This window comes from Lissotriton vulgaris, chromosome 12 (assembly GCF_964263255.1).
Source record: "Lissotriton vulgaris chromosome 12, aLisVul1.2, whole genome shotgun sequence".
NCBI classification, from domain to species: Eukaryota; Metazoa; Chordata; class Amphibia; order Caudata; family Salamandridae; genus Lissotriton; species Lissotriton vulgaris.
The window spans coordinates 627,350,629-627,368,817 of NC_141700.1; the positions used below are offsets into that span (position 1 = coordinate 627,350,629).

The following is an 18,189-nucleotide window of genomic DNA, read 5'->3' on the forward strand; positions in this document are numbered from 1 at the left end:
ATCTCCAAAACTATTTCAAGTAGCAAGCAACATGAGTCCTCGCCAATGGGCACCAGGTAATGTGCAAGAGTGGGTTTCAGACGAAAGGATTTTGGGTGCGTGGGAAAATACAACAAGCACTGGGTAACAGGAGTTAAGGGAGAAGGGGGGGGGGGGGGGGAGATCAAGCTTCAGTGGAAGAAATCGCCCATGGCTAAACCATATGAAAGCACACCCAGTAACAGCACATTGGGGGCAAGGAGGCAACATGCAGCAGAAATATTTTAAGGGCTATCTCCCTCTGCACAGAGCAAGTGATTGAGTCTCACCACATATTGTTCCTTCTTTTCGCGGTCCAGAGGTTGTGTTACTGACAACCAACCGGTGTTCCTCTCACAAGTGAATAATCCTTCAGGCGGCTGGTCGGCTCCTTCCCCAGTGATGCTGTAGAAGACCTTTGTTCCTTTATCCTTGCTGGATTTGATCTAAAGATTACACATAGTATAGAAACCACTTAACTTCCGGCAAACCATTTTGCAAGATGACATGTAAAAAATATGCTGTGGCAAAAGACAGAATATAAATGTAGAACCAGCTCCTGAAGAGAAGTGTTCAATAAACTCCATACATTGCAGTTGAACAAATAAAAGCATAAAAACCATTTTGCACCTGAAATTAAACATTCAGAAAGACTCAATGTGCATTTGTGCAGGCAGCAAGAATACAATAACTCCAGCATACTCCACTCGTCTAATTCGGTGCATCTCCAGTGATCGATCAGGTCTCGCCTTTGAAATCTGGCAGCCAACCTGTACACTTTGACAATGATGAACATCAGCCCAAAAAGGTATAAAAAGAGGGGGGTGGCTTAATCCTTGAAATTCAATTTAAATTGAATGCTCCAAGACGGGGCATACCCATATTGGAGCACTAAATTAAAATAACATAAGGTGTGCGAAAGTGCATTAGAGAGAAAGGCGTGATCCAGTAGTAAACCTTGTGTGCGCCTGTATCTACCTTAAATAAAAAAAATACAAATTAAATGAATAAAGGGACAGAGGTCCGAATCAAATGAGGCACCAGGGACTCTGCGTGGGGAGAAAGAAGGACCATAGGTGCAGCTAGTCAACACCACTGTGCCGCGGACAGCCACAGTAAGCAGGGAGGGAAGGGAGAACAATGGTGGAGGGCATGCATAGTTGCGATGGGAGTCTGGAAACCGCACCCAATGGAGGGAGCAAGAAACCGGCACTCCCAAGGAGAGCTCAAAGAACAACAACAAAAAAATCTGTTTCCTGATGAGAGCTGTGGAAGGTACTAGCCATCCTGTCAAAAGGGTATATTTTAGAAGATCAATGAACACAAGACGGAGGAAAGACATCAAATATGAAGCGGGCAAATTAAATGGACAGGAAGGCCAACCAGAAACAAGAAAAGTGCGCCATGAAGACATTGCTAAGTAATGGGATTGGGCACAATAGGCCTTTCTTCAAGCAAACAGCTAAAGCTGCGATGGCAAGGTTTAAAAGTAATACTTGAAACGAGACTCGTTAGGTGCCATTAAAATGAGGACAGTTCACAAAAGAGTGTTCACAATGTGCAAAGGAAGGACTGCAGGCGTATGACTGGAGGACTAGCATTTATTTTTATATAAACAATATTAAAATAAGTCTGTTGCAAATGACCACAACACTTCATTTTTGATTCATGCTCATTAAAGCCATGACAAACTGGTGAAGAAACTAATAAAACAATTCTAACTCAAGGCAATAACATTTTGCAAACACAAGCTGCAGTATGTCCTTGATGGCTTGGAGTCAATCCAATGTTTTTGGCCCTTTAGCTTTCGATTGATGATAACAGGTTTCTGAATATTAGGGTGTTAAATGACTTTACCCATTTTATGCATCGGAATAAAGTGTATCTGCAGGGCACAAACTGTTGGACAACTTCCCTGGAAAAGCTGTAATCTACTATCCCCATGAAAGTGCTAGTTACGGGGTGCACTGCTCTACTGTGCCTCTATTAAAATGGTTTGCTTACCTGTACAAGTCTTTTTGGATATGTTCCCTTCTCGTTTTCAGTGACGCCGATAGGAGGGATGACCCAGTCTCGCTTCTTTCGGCTTAGTCCAGATTGTGCCACAGGGAACGGGAACGTGATCACGGGTAATGCTTGCTTGTCTTGATCAGAATGCGCCTGAAAGAAAAAGCACTGGTTATGTGTTCCGCAAATGCACCATACAGACGATCTAGTCCAATCACCAGCAGTAGATCAGGAGACCATTTTCAAGTCAGCAAGCGTCTCCAGCCTCCCCATAAGCAACATTTTAAGCCCTCTGACAGAAAAGGACATCTTTCGTGTTCTATACATTAGTAGAGGTTTCCTAACAAATGTACCTTGGATGAAAAGGGATCTTCAGACAACTTACAAGCCCAACAATGCATCAGCATTGTGGATTGTTCAATGCCATGACAAAGTATCACAAAGTTAGATTTTCATGGGCTCAATCAAAAAAGGTTAAAAAAAATTAAACATGCGGTCTTCTCAGTGATTGCCATTATGCAGTGGTTGCTTAACCTTTTTACTAATTGAATTTTGTACATCCCTTGGGTAAGTATGGTCACTTAGTGCTTCAAGGAGGAGGTTAAAAAAGCAGGAAGTGTAATTAGCCGAGACAAAGCAAATCAGATCAGAATATAAGCAGGTCAAAAGTTTGCTGGAAGATATGGGACTTTAGTAATTTAAGTTAAGAAAGCCAACTTCTGATCAGTGGGTTGCAGGAAGCAGGTTGCAGATGGAGAAGGCCTTGCGTACAGAATACTCTGCAACCAAAATATTTGCACCTTGACGATTTAACAGCTAGATTGTTTTAGGAAGCAAACTCACTTTCAGCGTCCATTGGTCAGTAAAACAATTCTCCAACATAGGAACTACTTAGCAAACAAGAAAGTTACCTGCAGGCAGCGACTCTGTAGAGCTTTGGTTGAAAGCTATTCTACAGGCAAGCAGATTTCTCCAAAGTAGGGCTGCAGGTGGGGGGTTGGAAGGTGCGTGGTCACAGAACTGCTCAGGAGATCAGAATAGCAGAACATCGGGATGGTCAAATCCAAGTGTCCTGTGACGGTATTGAAATGGACAATGAAGTGGCAGGAGGCAGTATCCTCTGAGGAGTCGCTATCCCAGCACACCTGCATCTGATACAGCTAAAAGTCCTTCACAGAGTCTATGTGACGGGCCCCAGCTGCTACATATGGGAATAACTGGAGGGGAATTGCAGAAGGGGTTGCAAACAACTAGGCACATTTATCCACATAATTTGGGACTGCAATCATATACAATCCTACTGGCAAAAAAAATACATGAGGTAATCAGCGAGGTTCTACTAATTTCTCTCCGCCCGTAGGCGCGCCAATGCCTCCTTAACATCTGGGAGCCTACCGATTTAAATAGCCACCAAATTCAATGGGCCACCCTGGGACTCACAATATTCAAAAGGAATATAGCACAGCTCTAGGGGGCCGCAAATGCACCAACAATTACAGACTGGAAAAAAAGACCTTGACTGGTGCATGTTCAGAGAGAAGACAGTGTATAGCCCGCGGCTGCCCCCGAAAATGGTAAAAAATTTGTGACCCTTGGAATGCCTATCGGGGTAATGTCTGCAACATCGAAAGGATTCGGGGAAGACGGGTGGGGCAATGTAAATTGACAGCACTACATGTTAAGAGATGCTTAAATGGTAAGTAACATTTTCCGTTTGAGGCATGCATGGCTGTAGATACACATGTTGTGCAAAGACTGTAAAGCAGTCCTCCTAAGCAGCGGCTAGACCGAGGGTCCAACAGAGGACTGAAAAGGTGTATCCAGTACAGCCAGACACATTAGTTTGTTGGTGCACCAATACATCCACACAAGTGTTTAGTGAAAGTGTTTAGTGTAGACCAGGTGGCTGCTTTACAGACATCAGCCATGGGAATGTTCCCTAGCAAAGCCAAAGAGGCTTTTGCATAAAATGTTGATACATTTTACTATCCACACAGCTATGCCCAGTTTTGACAGAGCTAGTCCCTTGTGGAGTTTTGAAAAGGCAACAAAGAGAGTCCTTTCGTGTCCCATCTAGAGTATGGGTAGCCTGTTCCACAACAGGGTTGATTTGGGGAAGAAAACTGGCTGCTCTATGGACTGGTTATGGTGAAGGAGAGCCCACTTTATGAAGGAACTTAGGGTTGGTAGTAGGACAACACTGTCCTGTTGAACGTGAAAAGGTCCTTCCAACATTAAAGCCTGGAGTTCGCCGACCAGTCAGAGAGGAGATTGTGACAAGAGCGGCCACCTTCCACAAGAGGAACTGAAGGTGGCACGAACAGACTGGCTCAAAGCTAGGATTCTTAGCTTTAGGGAAAACTAGGTTTAAATTCCACACTGGGTTGATTTGAGGACCTGTGGTGGAATGACTTTCAAACCCTTCATAAAAGCTTTGATAATAACAAGGATCTTGAAAAGGCATTAGTGTTCCCTCTTGAAGGTAGGCAGCTACTAAGTGGAGACTGATGGAAGTGTATGCCAGCCCACTGGTTAGGTCTCGCCTAGCGACGCAGCGCATGCGCAGCTCGCTTGGCGAGATCTATGGTAGTCTATTTTTTTCCGAAGAGGGACAGGAGATGTGCATGTGTACGCGGCGTTTTAGCATAACACACACATAGCGCGCTTCCGCTTTTCCTCCCTCGGACAGGAGATGTGCACGCATAAGTGGCGTTTTAGCAAAACACGCGCATGGCACACTTTCGCTTTCCCTCCCCCCCGGGCAACGGTAGGTGCTCCGGTCTTACGCCCACCCTGTGTTTAACCGCCAGGTGGCAAATGCACCATTGCAATCATGGAAATCAGACGGGATCCGTATATTTCGTTAATGGCTTCAGCCCAATGTCCGATCCTGGATAAGGCTGTGCGCTGATCTCTGGACTTTAGCCCGTGTCAACACGCTCCCGCCATTTGGGTGGCCCTACTGCGCTCCCGCTGGGTGCTCCGCCACCTTCCCAGAGCTCGCTCATGGAAGTAGGGTCCCAGGTGGCCTGCATGTTCTGTGCTGCATTTATCACTTTGTGCAGAGGCGGCGATGCGCCCTAATCTGCGCCCTGCATGGGTAGCGTCCACCTGTGAGGCAAAGTTCGAGACTTCGCCTGAGCTAGTTTCTGGTAGCGCAAGGAGTTCTTTGAAATTCTAGTATGGTACAATTATTTACTGCTCGATTAAAGAACGCAATTTCGGTACTTGCCGTGCCTTCCCCGAGAGTTCCACAGCAACACACATGTGGATTTCTACCCCCCCCCCCCCCCCCCGAGGAAAACGGTCAGGATTTTTGCACTTTGACAAGAAATGCATACACGTAGAATAATAGTGCCCAGAAAAATAGAAAGTTGAGCAGATGCAGAGAATCAAACTGGGTTCTCCAGCTCCAAAGTGGGCGGCCTTGGCTGTTCGCCACATCCTACCACGTCCTGTCACAGCCACACCGGTTAGATCTTCCTGCCTGCGCCCTAGTTCTGTGTGCGCTGCGGTCTTCCTTCCCCTGTTCCTCAATGCTGAACATTCCCCGGAGGAAGAGGGCGGACTGGTGACAGGAATCTGCAAACTGACTGAGATGAAACATCTGTTCCTCCCTACGGATGCTAAGGGGACAAGCTCTGCCCAAGGGTGCCTCAGTGTCTCAGTGTAAAGGAGGAGCTGTCCCTGCTGGGCTGTGTGTGTTCTAATTGAATGACATTGTGTATAGATATGCGCTCCGTGTCGAAATGCCATGCCACAGACTTTACAGCTGCCTGTCTGCGCATGTTCAATGTTTTTGTATTCTTGCGAGTGAGAATTTCATGTGTCTAAATGTAAATCTGTAACAGGACTATTGCTTGCATGTTTTATCGTCCTTTGTTCTGGTCTTCTGTAGGGTTTCAAAAGCGCTACGCCCCACATTTAGCTATACTAGCAATTAGGAGTTGAATTATGCAAATGGGAGAGATTTTTAAAAAATGAACATTGGTGCATGACAAATGGCACACTGGGGCCATCTTATCCTATAAGATTACAGCTCAATCGATAACTTTGGGCTGTACAAGGCACTATAGTTTTTTACTATGCGACTATGTAGGTGACCGGGGACTTTGATAGTTTTGCGTCACAGACATCGGTCTGGAAAACATACACCAGCCTCTACGTGGTGGGCGACAACCTTATTTTCGTGGTTTTAAAAAATTATATATACATATATACAAACACATCCAAGTAAACTGACATAAAGTTAAGTATATGCCCAATTATAAAATCCCTTACGGGTCACAGAATATTTTTAACTCCAGGTGTTTTGGCCTTGTGGTACCGCCCAATTGGGGTCAAGGGTCACAGTAGGCTACCACAATCAAGATCCCCGTTCCTTTCTGTGCTGGTCCACAAATTCCAGCCTTGGAGCAATGGACTCAGGAACGCCATTTTGTTAAGGGTTACTGACCACAACACTTCAAACTCTTGTAAATGCAAGAACTTGTGTTTTAACTATTGGCATTGTACATGACAATGCCTTTTATTTATGTGTTAATTTGCATATCCGATAAATCAAAGGCATTATCATTTACAAAGCCAACAGCTTAAACTCAAATGCGAGACCTATTACATTGCAAATACTGTTTAAGTGTAGGTGATATTAGACTATGTCCTGGACACTGGCTGCGAAAGGGCCAACTTGCTGTACAAGGTAATAGAGGGCAAAACGCTTCCACTTTGCAGCGTAGCCGGCACTTGTGGTCGGGCTGAGCACTTTAAGAATATTCATGCTTTCCAGAGTAAGAAAGCTAAACTCTAAGACTTCATGGGCCAAATTACAAGGGTGAGCATCCTGGGCTTGGGATGCCAGATTTCTACATGGTTCTGCGTGAGAAGAAGGTCCAGCCTGTTGGGAAGCATCTCATGCATAAACACCAAGAGTTCGAGGAGTGTGGTGAACAAAGGCTGTCTGGCCCAGGTGGGAGCCAATAGGATGAGCAAACTGAAAGTCTGCCAAAGCATCTGAACCACATTAGACATCCATCGTTGACCAGTTCATGCATAATACATTGCCTCAGAAGTGTTCGGGCAGGATGTATTTTTTGAGGGACCAGAGGTCCATGATAGGCCTGTGGGACCCTTCCTTCTTAAGGAACGAAGTAGTAAAGGGAGTAGACACCCGTGCCGGGTAGGTGTGCAGTCTCTTGTTCTATGGTGCCCTGGAGTAGGAGCGCATCAACATCCACTTGAAGCAAGAATTGGTGATGCAGTGAGAATACATGTCTGAGGGGTGGAATATTGGAGGTGTGGAAGTGTGCTCGAAATAATAACAGTGTTGGATGATATATAATACCCGCTGGTCTGAGGTGATCGATTAAGTGGGGAAGACCCTTGGAGTGGACACCTGACCAGTGGTGTGATCGGGGGGGGGGGGGGGGGGGAGCAAGTCACTGTTTGTTGAGACAGTTTCCTTGGGAGAACTGCCTTTAGAGAGGTTGCCCTGGTACGCATCCTCCAAGTAACCCCTACTGGAGGGCTGTTGTACATTCCCTTCTGGACCTGGGAGGAGGCAGCCTTAGGGAATGTGGCTCTGGAGCCACCTCGAAAGGCGGACTGCAGAAAACACCTACAGGGAGGGGAGGAACAGTGTTTATTTGGAGGGCACTCATTGCCCTTGGTGGTCTGAGTCTTTACTTCCTCCAGCATATCAACCTGCAGGCTGAAGGTCCTTTCTGTCAAAAGGCAGGTTGCTGTGATGCGGCAGGACATCCGGCTTGAAGCGGAAGACCAGGAGCAAGGTGTGCCTGTGGTGGACGCTGGAATTCATGCAGAGGGGCAGTGTCAGCAGCATCAAGGACATACTGATGGTATTAGATAGGAGCTTGCACTCTGAGACCAGCTCATGTCCCCTCTTCAGGTAATCATCTGGGAAATGTTAAGAGGAGCTCTTCCTTCTTGTCCCAGTGAGACAGTTAGCGTGACAGCAAGGTAATGGAACTAGCAATGTACCAGCTGTTGGCTGCTTGCACAGCAACAGGTTTGCCTGCTGCATCAAAAGGCTTGCTCTCCTTATCCAGTGGGGGTGCTTCACCAGTCCCATATACATTTTCTCCTTTTTAGGGTCAGGCATGCAAACAATATTTTTTGAAGGCTTCGATTGTAAGCAGGGTGCGCTAAAATACATTGATGCAGCGCATTCACTAGGGACTGCAAAGAATGGAATATATGTGTTTAGTTAATTTTGTTGAACAGGGCTCGTCAGTCTGTTGGCATTAGGGAGAAAAGGAAAATGGCTTCCACATTCCTGCCCTTTGATACTCAATCACTACCTTTACCCCCTTAGTCTTTCCTTGTCATCATCTCTGTTCCTTCTCCATTGTCATTTCTAGTGATGCATGTGTGTGGTGTGTTCTAGTAGTAGGATTTGCAAGAGCCCTAGTCGTGTTCAGTAGATGGGTACAGGTTTTAGAACTGGTGTAGATCAGCCCTGGGGTACTTCGCACAGCACAGAGGACAGGGTACTTAGCACAGGACAATGTATGAAAAGCGTACATTTTATTCACAGGCAAGACAGGCTTGCCATTGAAAAAGCACAAGGGCAAGGCCCCACTGGGTTGAATCCTGGTGAGAGGGGTAACGTGAGCAAACCAATACCAACAGAAGGGAGAGGAACTGAGGGGGCCCAGAGAGATCAACGCACTAACTTTAATCTGCAGCTCAGTTGCACAGGTCTGAACCAGATGGCGGAAAGAAAACCATTAAAGACGAAGCCCATGGACATTACCAGGAATAGATGGACACTGTACCTTGTGATTCAAGAAAACTTCTTAGAAGAAAAACAACTTTCACACATCTGGGCCCAACACTAGATGATAGGAGAAGGCACAGCATGTGGGCCGACAGCCACACATGACTCCAACACAGATAACATTGAGGCAGAAGGCTAGAGGACTAGCACACTTGGTTATGCCATTCCTTGATTCATGCTACTGAGTTAGTCAGCCTCGAAAAGTTTATACTTGAACCTTCAATGTAACTCAGGATAAGGCAAATGAGGAGGGTAGATGACCTCAAAAGACACTAAGAGCATCAAGATGTAGTGCATGTTCCAACAGCCACATTTTGTAAAATCAGCTTCATTTCAGAACAATGTTTGTTACTAATCTTTAGCACATAATGGGGACACAGGAACGTAAAATACAAAGCATAATGCTCAAATTAAAGGTCGAAAAGAACAATTGTTACTTACCTGTAAACAGGTGGTTCTCCAGTATTGGTGTCTTTCATAGATTCACATGCTTGAATATTCCCAGTCGTCGGAGTGGGAGTCCCACGGTAAATAAAATAGCAATAACATACTAATATGTATATGTAAAACATAACACATGAAATACAAGTTAGAAAAAAAGGCAGTAAATGCCTAGACATAATTCCACATATGAATACATATAGTGAAAAAACACTTGTAGCCTATTCCTGTAATTATGTTGGTCCAAACTGTAGCCAATCAGGCCCCAGCAGCCCTCCAGAACCTTCTCCTCAGAGCTCAGTACCTCAGATTTTCGTAGCACAAGAGTGACCACAGAGTGAGAAGAGAGCCTCTGAGGGGAGGTGGGCGGGTCGCATGTGAATCTATGAAAGACACCAATCCTGAAGAACCACCTGTTTACAGGTAAGTAACAATTGTTCTTCTCCAGTATTGGGGTGTCTATCATAGATTCACATGCTTTAATATAGAATAGAAAGCAGTAATAGCTGAAAGAAGGCTTTCAAGTCATGATAAACATGACCAGACTTATTAGACCAAATATATATATAGTCATGCAAGTAATACAGTAAAAAAAGGTAAACCATAATGGAGGGGGGAAGACAGAGGCTCACCTTATTCGAAAGATTGCGAAGCACAGCCTGTCCCACTGCAGTGTCTGCTTTGTTGATGGCACCCAGGCAGTAGTGTTTCGTAAACGTGTGCCTGCTGGACCACGTGGCTGCTCTGCAGATCTGATGCAGCGGCCCACCGGCGAACAGGGCAGTTGAAGACTAAATCGCCCTGGTGGAATGGGCACACACTGAAGACTGTAGGGGCTTGCCTGCCTGTTGATGGCAGAAAGCGATGGCCGAGGAAACACAACGAGCAATCGTAGGTTGGTAACTGGACGCCCTTTGTGGAAACGTCCATAAGCTATGAACAGTTGATCAGCTTTGCGAAAAGGGGATGTTCTGCTGATGTAAAACTACAAACACCTTTTAATGTCCAAGGAGTGCACGCACTGCACTGCTCCGCTGGAGATTGTGGATTAGCAAAGAAAGTCTTTAAGAAAACAGGTTTGTTGATGTGGGAATCCAAAGGCATCTTAGGCAGGAAGGTGGGATTAGTGCGAAGCACTACACAGTCCGGTTGAAATTGCAGAAAAGGAGGATTTATAGTGAAGGCATGAATACCACTTACGCGACGTTAAGATGTCAGCGCAAGGAGAAGAGCAACCTTCCAAGTGAGAAACTTCAAGTCTGCCTTGTGTATAGGTTCGAATGGTTCTTTCATAAGTTGTGCCAACACTATGGTAAGGTGCCAAGTAGGAGGAGGGCGCAGATTCAGTGGGAATTTGCGGAATAATCCTTTGAGTAATTGGCGTATTATCCTGGATAACAGTGAGGTGACGCCATCCTGGCGGAAGCGGGAAATTACCGCCAGAAAAACTCAACGTTGAATGCAAGAGTCCAGACTGAGCAAGTTGCAAAAAGAATGGAAGGAGCTGTGCAGGCGTGGAATGAATGGGATGGCCCCCAGCAGCTGCACAATGGCAGAATCTCTTCCATTTAAGTTTGTAGGTTTTAACAGTTGATGAAGCTCTGGCCTGAGCGAGAATGTCTCCACAGTCTGGCGAGATGGCTAGATTAGCAAATTCAAGGTGTTCAGGTTCCAAGCTGACAAATTTGGAGGGGTCTGGATGGCAAATCTGACCCGTGTCCATCGTGAGGAGGTCCACCCGAGGATGAAGACGGATGGGCTCGCACTGGGATAGAAGCAGCTCTGAAAACCATGCCCAACAAGGCCATCTGGGGGCGATCAGAAGAATGTGGCAAGGCTGTCTCCGCATCTTCCAAAATACTTGAGGCACCAGAGGATTGGAGGAAAAGCGTAAGCAAACAGATTGCACCAATTCATCAAAAGGGCATTGCCCTGTGACCCTGGGTGGGGATGCCAGCTTGCATAATGAATATGCTACTTACCAGTATGCATCTGTTCTTGGCATGTAGGGCTGCTAACATTCATATCTTTGCATTAGATCGCCACCTAGTGTTGGGTCCGGATGATCGCACATTGTTGTCCTGGAAGTATCCTGAGATGGGTGGCTCCTCCCCTGGACTACAGTGCGCATGGGCATCGGCTCCATCCCCAGATTGTTTTTCGCCATTGTGGCAAAGGATGGAGTGAAAAGTGTAAAGGATGTCCATGCTAATGACTGAATACAATAGTATATCTGCAGCTGCGACAGGCACCGGGGAGGAGGGTGGGCGATATGAATGTTAGCAGCCCTACATGCCAAGAACAGATGCATACTGGTAAGTAGCATATTCAGTTCGAGGCATGTGGGCTGCTAAATTCATATCTTTGCATAGAATACATAGCAGTCCCTCCATCAGCGGCGGTTGCCCGTGCCAGCTGCAGAAACCTGAAAAAGTGTCTTGAGAACAGCCTGCCCTACAGCCGCTTGCTGTTTGGAATGTACATCAACACAGTAGTGTTTTGTAAAGGTATGTGGTGTAACCCACGTGGCTGCTCTGCAAATGTCCTCTAGAGGAATGTTTCCAAGGAAAGCCATGGATGCCCCCAACTTGCGTGTGGAGTGTGCCTTTGGGGGTATTGTTAAAGTGCGCTTGGCTTTATGATAACAGATTTGAATGCACTTAACAATCCATCTGGCTATTCCTGCTTTGGAAATTGGGTTGCCCTTGTGTTGTGGTGAGAAGGCAACAAAGTTGTTTTGTCTTCCTAAAGTGTTGTGTCCTGTCTATGTAGTACATCAATGCCCTCCGTACGTCTAACGTATGGAGCATCCTTTCCGCCACTGTTTGTGGGTTCTGGAAGAATGCAGGCAAATCGATAGTTTGGTTGAGATGAAAATGTGACACCACCTTTGGAAGGAATTTGGGGTTAGTGCGTAGTACTACCCAATTTGGATGAATCTGGATGAATGGCTCTTGTATCGTGAGTGCTTGCAACTCACTTACGCGTCTTACTGACGTAATGGCAATTAGGAAAGCAACTTTCCACGTTAGGAATTGCAGTTCGCACGAGTGCATTGGCTCAAACGGTGGTCCCATCAGTCTGGTGAGGACCACATTGAGGTTCCACACGGGAGCTGGCGGTGTTCTTGGGGGAATGACTCGCTTCAGGCCTTCCAGAAACGCTTTAATGGCCGGCACCCTGAAGACTGAGAGATGCTGCCTATTTTGAAGGTAAGCTGCGATGGCGGATAGATGTATCCGAATAGAAGTGAACGCTAGTTTGCACTTATAAAGGTGTAACAGATAGCAAATGATGTTAGGGATAGATGCATCTAGCGGGTTTATGTCATTGTCTGCACAGTAAATGACAAAACGCTTCCATTTTGCGGCATAGCATGCTCTGGTTGACGGCTTCCTCGCCTCCTTGATGATGTTCATGCATTCAGGAGGTAGGTTTAGGTACCCAAACTCTAAGACTTCAGGAGCCAGATCGCTAGGTTGAGCTGTTGCGTATCTGGATGCTGAATTTCTCCATGGTTCTGCGTCAGAAGTCTGGGCGTGAGGCGCAGTCTTTGATGCGGGACCACTGAGAGTTCGAGGAACGTGGTGTACCATGCTTGGCGCGCCCACGTTGGAGCAACTAGGATGAGTGTCATGGAGTGTTGCCGTAGTTTCCTCGCCACCAGTGGTATCAGGGGTGTCGGGGGAAAAGCGTAAGCAAATTTGCCTGACCAGTTCATCCATATCGCATTGCCCTGCGATTGGGGGTGTGGGAACCTGGCGGCGAAGCTTTGGCATTTTGCGTTCTCCCTTGTGGCGAACAGGTCTATGTCTGGACGCCCCCACCTTTGGAAGTACGGCTGGAGTACCGATGGATGTATCTCCCACTCGTGCATTTGATGACTGTATCTGCTGAGCAGATCCGCCATCTGATTGTCCTTCCCCGGGAGGTGTTCTGCCATGAGGAAGATGTTCCTCTGAATGGCCCACTTCCACATGCTCTGAGCCAGGTGAGACAGCTGTGGTGAGTGGGTGCCCCCCTGCTTTTGGATGTAGTACATCGCGGTCATGTTGTCCGTCCGGACTAACACCACTTTGTTGCACAGATGTACAATTAAGGACTTGAGTGCCATGAAGATCGCCATCAGTTCTAGATAGTTGATGTGCATCTTCTGTTGCTGCGTCGTCCATAGTCCCTGCACTGTGTAAGTGAGCAGGTGTGCTCCCCATCCCTGGAGAGATGCGTCCGTTGTCAGGATAACTTGTGGCACTGGCTCCTGGAACAGTCGGCCCTTGCAAAGGTTGTGTGGAGTCCACCAATGCAGAGAGTTGTATGCCCGACTGGTAACCAACACTAGGTCTGTTAATTGTCCCTGAGCCTGTGTCCACTGATTTGCTAAGCACTCCTGGAGCGGGCGCATATGCAACCGTGCGTGAGGGACTATGAAGATGCAGGAGGCCATCATGCCTATCAACTGCATGAACACTCTTGCTGGAAGTGAGTGTCCCGGTCTGAACTTCTGGATTAAAGACTGTATGCCGTCTATCCTGACCTGGTTTGGTTGTGCCGAGGCTGTCAGGGTATTGATTGTCGCACCCAGAAACTGCCGGACGTGTGCCGGCTGAAGGTGTGACTTCGGGTAATTCAACGAGAAACCCAGGTCGTGAAGGAGGTGAATGGTAGTCGACATGTCCGCGGCGCACTGCTGTTCCGACCTGGCTTGAACGAGCCAGTCGTCGAGGTAGGGGTAGACATGGATGTTCTGCCTCCTGAGGTGCGCTGCTACAGTCGCCAGACACTTGGTAAAGACCCTTGGGGCAGTTGTGACTCCGAAGGGTAGGACTTTGAACTGATAATGCGTGCCCTGTATAGTGAACCTGAGGTACTTTCTGTGGGACGGATGTAGCGGAATGTGGAAATAAGCATCCTTGAGATCCAAGGTTGCTAAGAAGTCTCCTTTGTTTAACATAGGAAGAATCTGTTGCAGTGTAAGCATGTGGAAATGCTCTGACAGTATGTACAGATTGAGGGGACGGAGATCCAGAATTGGTCTGAGAGATCCGTCCTTCTTTGGAATGAGGAAGTACAGGGAATAAACCCCTGTGCCTTCCTCCCCCACTGGCACGAGCTCGATTGCCCCTTTTTGCAGCATCACCAACACTTCCTGCTGCAATAAGTGCAAGTGCTCTGCGGACATAGGTCTTTGCCTTGGTGGAATGTTGGGTGGAGTGGACTTTAACTCTAGACAATAACCGTACTGGATAAGCTGTCGCACCCACCTGTCTGTGGTGATGTTGATCCAGACGGGCAGGAACTGCTGTATTCTCCCCCCGACAGGTGTTAAATGGTCGGGGGGCAGTGACAGAGAGTCACTGGTTGCTCGGGGCAGAGGAGCGTGAATTGTTGCCTCCTTTGCCACGTCCTTTGTTGCTGTTTCCCCTGTAGCCCCTCTTGTTTTGTTTGGGGTACGAGGACTGTGCTCCACCTCTAGGGAACTGTGACTGTTGACCCATCTGTCCTCTGGTGACTCCACGGGCACCTGAGCGACGAAAATTATTGCCACGAAACTGCTGAGATTGTAGGGCCCCCATCGATTTAGCGGTTTCAGTGTCCTTTTTAATCTTTTCTAGGGTGGTGTCAACATCTGGATCAAACAGTCTATCCGGATTGACTGGTTGATTAAGTATGGTTGTTTGAATGTCAGGTTTGAACCCCGATATGCGGAGCCAAGCCTGTCTTCTGAGCATGACACTGGTGTTAATGGCCCTAGCGGCTGTGTCCGCGACATCAAGTGCGCACTTTATGGCCGCGTTGGAAATCAGTTGTCCTTGTATAATCATTTTGGTGCCCTCTTGAAACTGCGGAGGCAGGTGTTCTACAATCTGCTCTAGTGTGTCGTAATGTGATCTATCATACCGTGCCAGTAGTGCCTGTGTATTTGCAATACGCCAAAAATTGGCAGCCTGTGCAGCCACTCTTTTGCCTCCTGCCTCTAGCACTTTGGACTCCTTATCCGGGGGAGGAGCTTCACCCGTTGTTTGGGAGTTGGCCCTCTTGCGTGCGTTTGCTACCACCAAGGAGTCAAGCGGCAATTGTCCTCGAATGTATGCAGGGTCTGCAGGCGCTGGTCGGTACTTTTTTTCAATACGTGGGTTGACCACCCTCGCCCTGGTAGGCTCTTTAAAGATGTCCGCAGCATGCTTGAGGACCCCTTTGAGCATAGGCAGGGTCTTTACATTTCTTTCCGAAACTGAAAATGTGTCGAATAGAAAATCCTCCTCAACTGGGTCAGCATGCATGTCCACATCATGATTAGCAGCTGCCCTCTCAATGAGTGCATGAAAACCTGCAGAATCCTCCGTAGGGGATGCACGTGTACTGAAAGTCTGTGGGTCTTGCCCCACATCTTGGGTGCCTTGGTCCCCAATGCCATAATAAGAACCTGGCTGTGCATCAGGTTCATTGACTGGGAACGTGTATTGTTCATCTTCACCATAGCCCTCGCTTTCAGAGTGGTCTGGAGACGGTGTTGGGCTCCTTCCCAGATGAGGCTGGATAGGTTCCATGAGGCCTGAGGCGTCCTGTGGAAACTTTTTCTTCTTTAGGGGAATGACGTAGGATTCCACCGGCTGCGAAGTGATCTTCCTTTTATAAAGGGTTAACTTCCCCGTGTCCGCGTCTATGAAACACTCCGAATCCTCTTCAGGGTCGAGCAGTTGACCCGAAGATGTCCCTGCCGTAGAAGATTCCGACTTCTTTGGCGTCGATTGAGGAAAAGGCCTTTGGCACCACTTTTGGCGGTAGAAGGAAGAGGAGCTTACTTGCCGGTTTGACCGGGACGTCTGCCGCCTTCTGCGTCGATGGCGTTGGCGTCGACGAAGAAAAAGCCTTGTCTTTAATTCTTTGTAGTGAAGCAGCCACGAGAGATGCGTCGGTGACCGATGTCTTTGGCACCGACTAGGTGGCCTTGCCTTCGGATGCAACGTTCCGTTGGTCTTTTGGAGGGATGGACGGCGCCGACCCCGAGTCCCTGGAGCGATGCGCAGATGTCCCCGTCGGAGCCGGGGCTGTGTCGGTTGTCTTGGCAGGCTTCGCCGGCGCCGGCGCGCTGGTCTTGTGCGTGCCACCCTTTTTAGAGGATCTCTCCTCCGGCGCCGATTTCGACCCTGTGGAATCGCCGTGTTTCTTCGACTTCTGCGGACCGGAGGTCGACGGAGTCGATGAGGCCGCCGGTTTATTTGTTTTTGCTGTTGCGACCGCCATCTTAGGGACGATTGAGTCCTTAACTTTCGGTTTCGGTTCGGCCATTTTAGGTGCAGTCGAGACCGTTGCTTTCAGTTTCGGTTTCAAAACCCTCGGCGCAGCAAGTATGTCCGTGGCCGGGCCGACAGGCGGGGCCGTGGCTTGCGCTACAGGGTCTTGGGTAAGGCCGACAGGCGATCCCGCGACCCTTTCCTGATGTTCATCAACTTCGGGGCATAGCTCGTCCCCTGAGCTATCTTCCTCGGCCCCATAAACCATAACGTCGTCCCCTACCTCGTCGACGTATTCAAGGCCTTGACCCACGACTCCGTCGTCGTCATATTCCGGATCAGCCTCGACCTCCGTCTCAGGCGGGGAGATTTGAAGATGATGGCTCTGGTCCTCCTCTTCTTGATCGCCGAAGATGTTATCTGGATCCGGGGCCGCCTGTTTGGCCACGAGGCGCACTGCGCGCCGAATCGTAAGAGTTTTCTTCGACCTGAACTTCGCACAGGCCCGGCAACTTCCTTCGTCATGGTCTGGCGAAAGGCACTTATTACAGACCGGGTGTACGTCTATATGTGGGTATTTGGACCCACAGAGCGGGCAGAGTTTAAACGGACTCCGCTCCATGCTGGGAACTTAGTGTCGAGTCGCGATGAGAAGGCCTCGATGTCCGAAGAGTAGTAAAAACTCCGGTGATTCCGGCTCCGAGAGACGGAAGAACTCGAGACCGTACGCAAACAATACCGACGTAAAGAACCCAAAGCCTTTTGGCCGTAAAAAGAGATGTTTATTCGGTTCCGACGGAGAGACGTCGAGACCGCATCCGAACCCAATGGCGGAAAAAAACAATCTGGGGATGGAACCTGCCCATGCGCACTGTAGTCCAGGGGAGGAGCCACCCATCTCAGGATACTTCGAAGACTCTTCCAGGACAACAATGTGCGATCATCCGGACCCAACACTAGGTGGCGATCTAATGCAAAGATATGAATTTAGCAGCCCACATGCCTCGAACAATGGCATTTCTGGTTCTGTGCTGTGACAAAGAGATCCAGAGGCGGACACCCCCCCCCACCCCCCGAAAAATCAGCTCGAGTGATCGTTGATGCAACTCCCACTCGTGGCTCGATGACATGGACCTGCTGAGGGAATCCGCTAGGATGTTGGAGACTCCTGGGAGGTGGACTGCAGTGAGAGTGACGTGGTGACTTAGAGCCCAGTCCCAGATAGACTGCGCCAGATGAGACAAGATTGGAGACTGCCCCGCCCTGCTTGTTTATATAATGCATGCTGGTTGTGTTGTCCGTCTGAATAAGTACTAACTCTCCTTGGATCAAGAGATGAAAGGACTTGAGCGCCAGAAAAATGGCCATCAGCTCCAACCTATTGATGTGTCATGCTCTCTAAAGGCAAAGTCCACTTGCCCTTTATGGACAGGCCTTGAAGATGAGCACCCCATCCTTCAAATGAGGCGACCGTCAGAGTAATTCCGGAGTGATGGAAAGGAAAGACGACCCTGTTGAAAGATTGGATGGCCGCGCCCACCATTTGAGGGCCGCTCTCATGCGGGTGGTGACAGACTGTCGTTGAAGGAACTGGTGACCTGACGCCACCGTCCATCCAGTTACTCTTAAATGGGGCGTGTCTGTAGTCTGCAATTTGGGATCAATGCACAATGACTCCATCCCTAGAAATAA

General features: G+C 48.2%; 1 protein-coding gene across 2 annotated transcripts in view; it reads right to left on the reverse strand.

Annotated features, from left to right (window-relative positions):
• The window catches only part of LOC147677880 (B-cadherin-like), a 195,939-nt gene that overhangs the window by 95,113 nt on the left and 82,637 nt on the right, over positions 1-18,189 (reverse strand). Inside the window, exons 9-10 of one of the 2 annotated variants that reach the window (XM_086945775.1) lie at positions 2,023-2,178; positions 309-464 (exon numbers count right to left, since the gene is read on the reverse strand). The exons of the other annotated variant lie outside the window; for it this stretch is intronic. Of the exons in view, the coding sequence (XP_086801901.1) occupies positions 309-464; positions 2,023-2,178 (312 nt within the window). The remainder of the gene's footprint in view (positions 1-308; positions 465-2,022; positions 2,179-18,189) is intronic. 2 annotated transcript variants of the gene reach the window in all.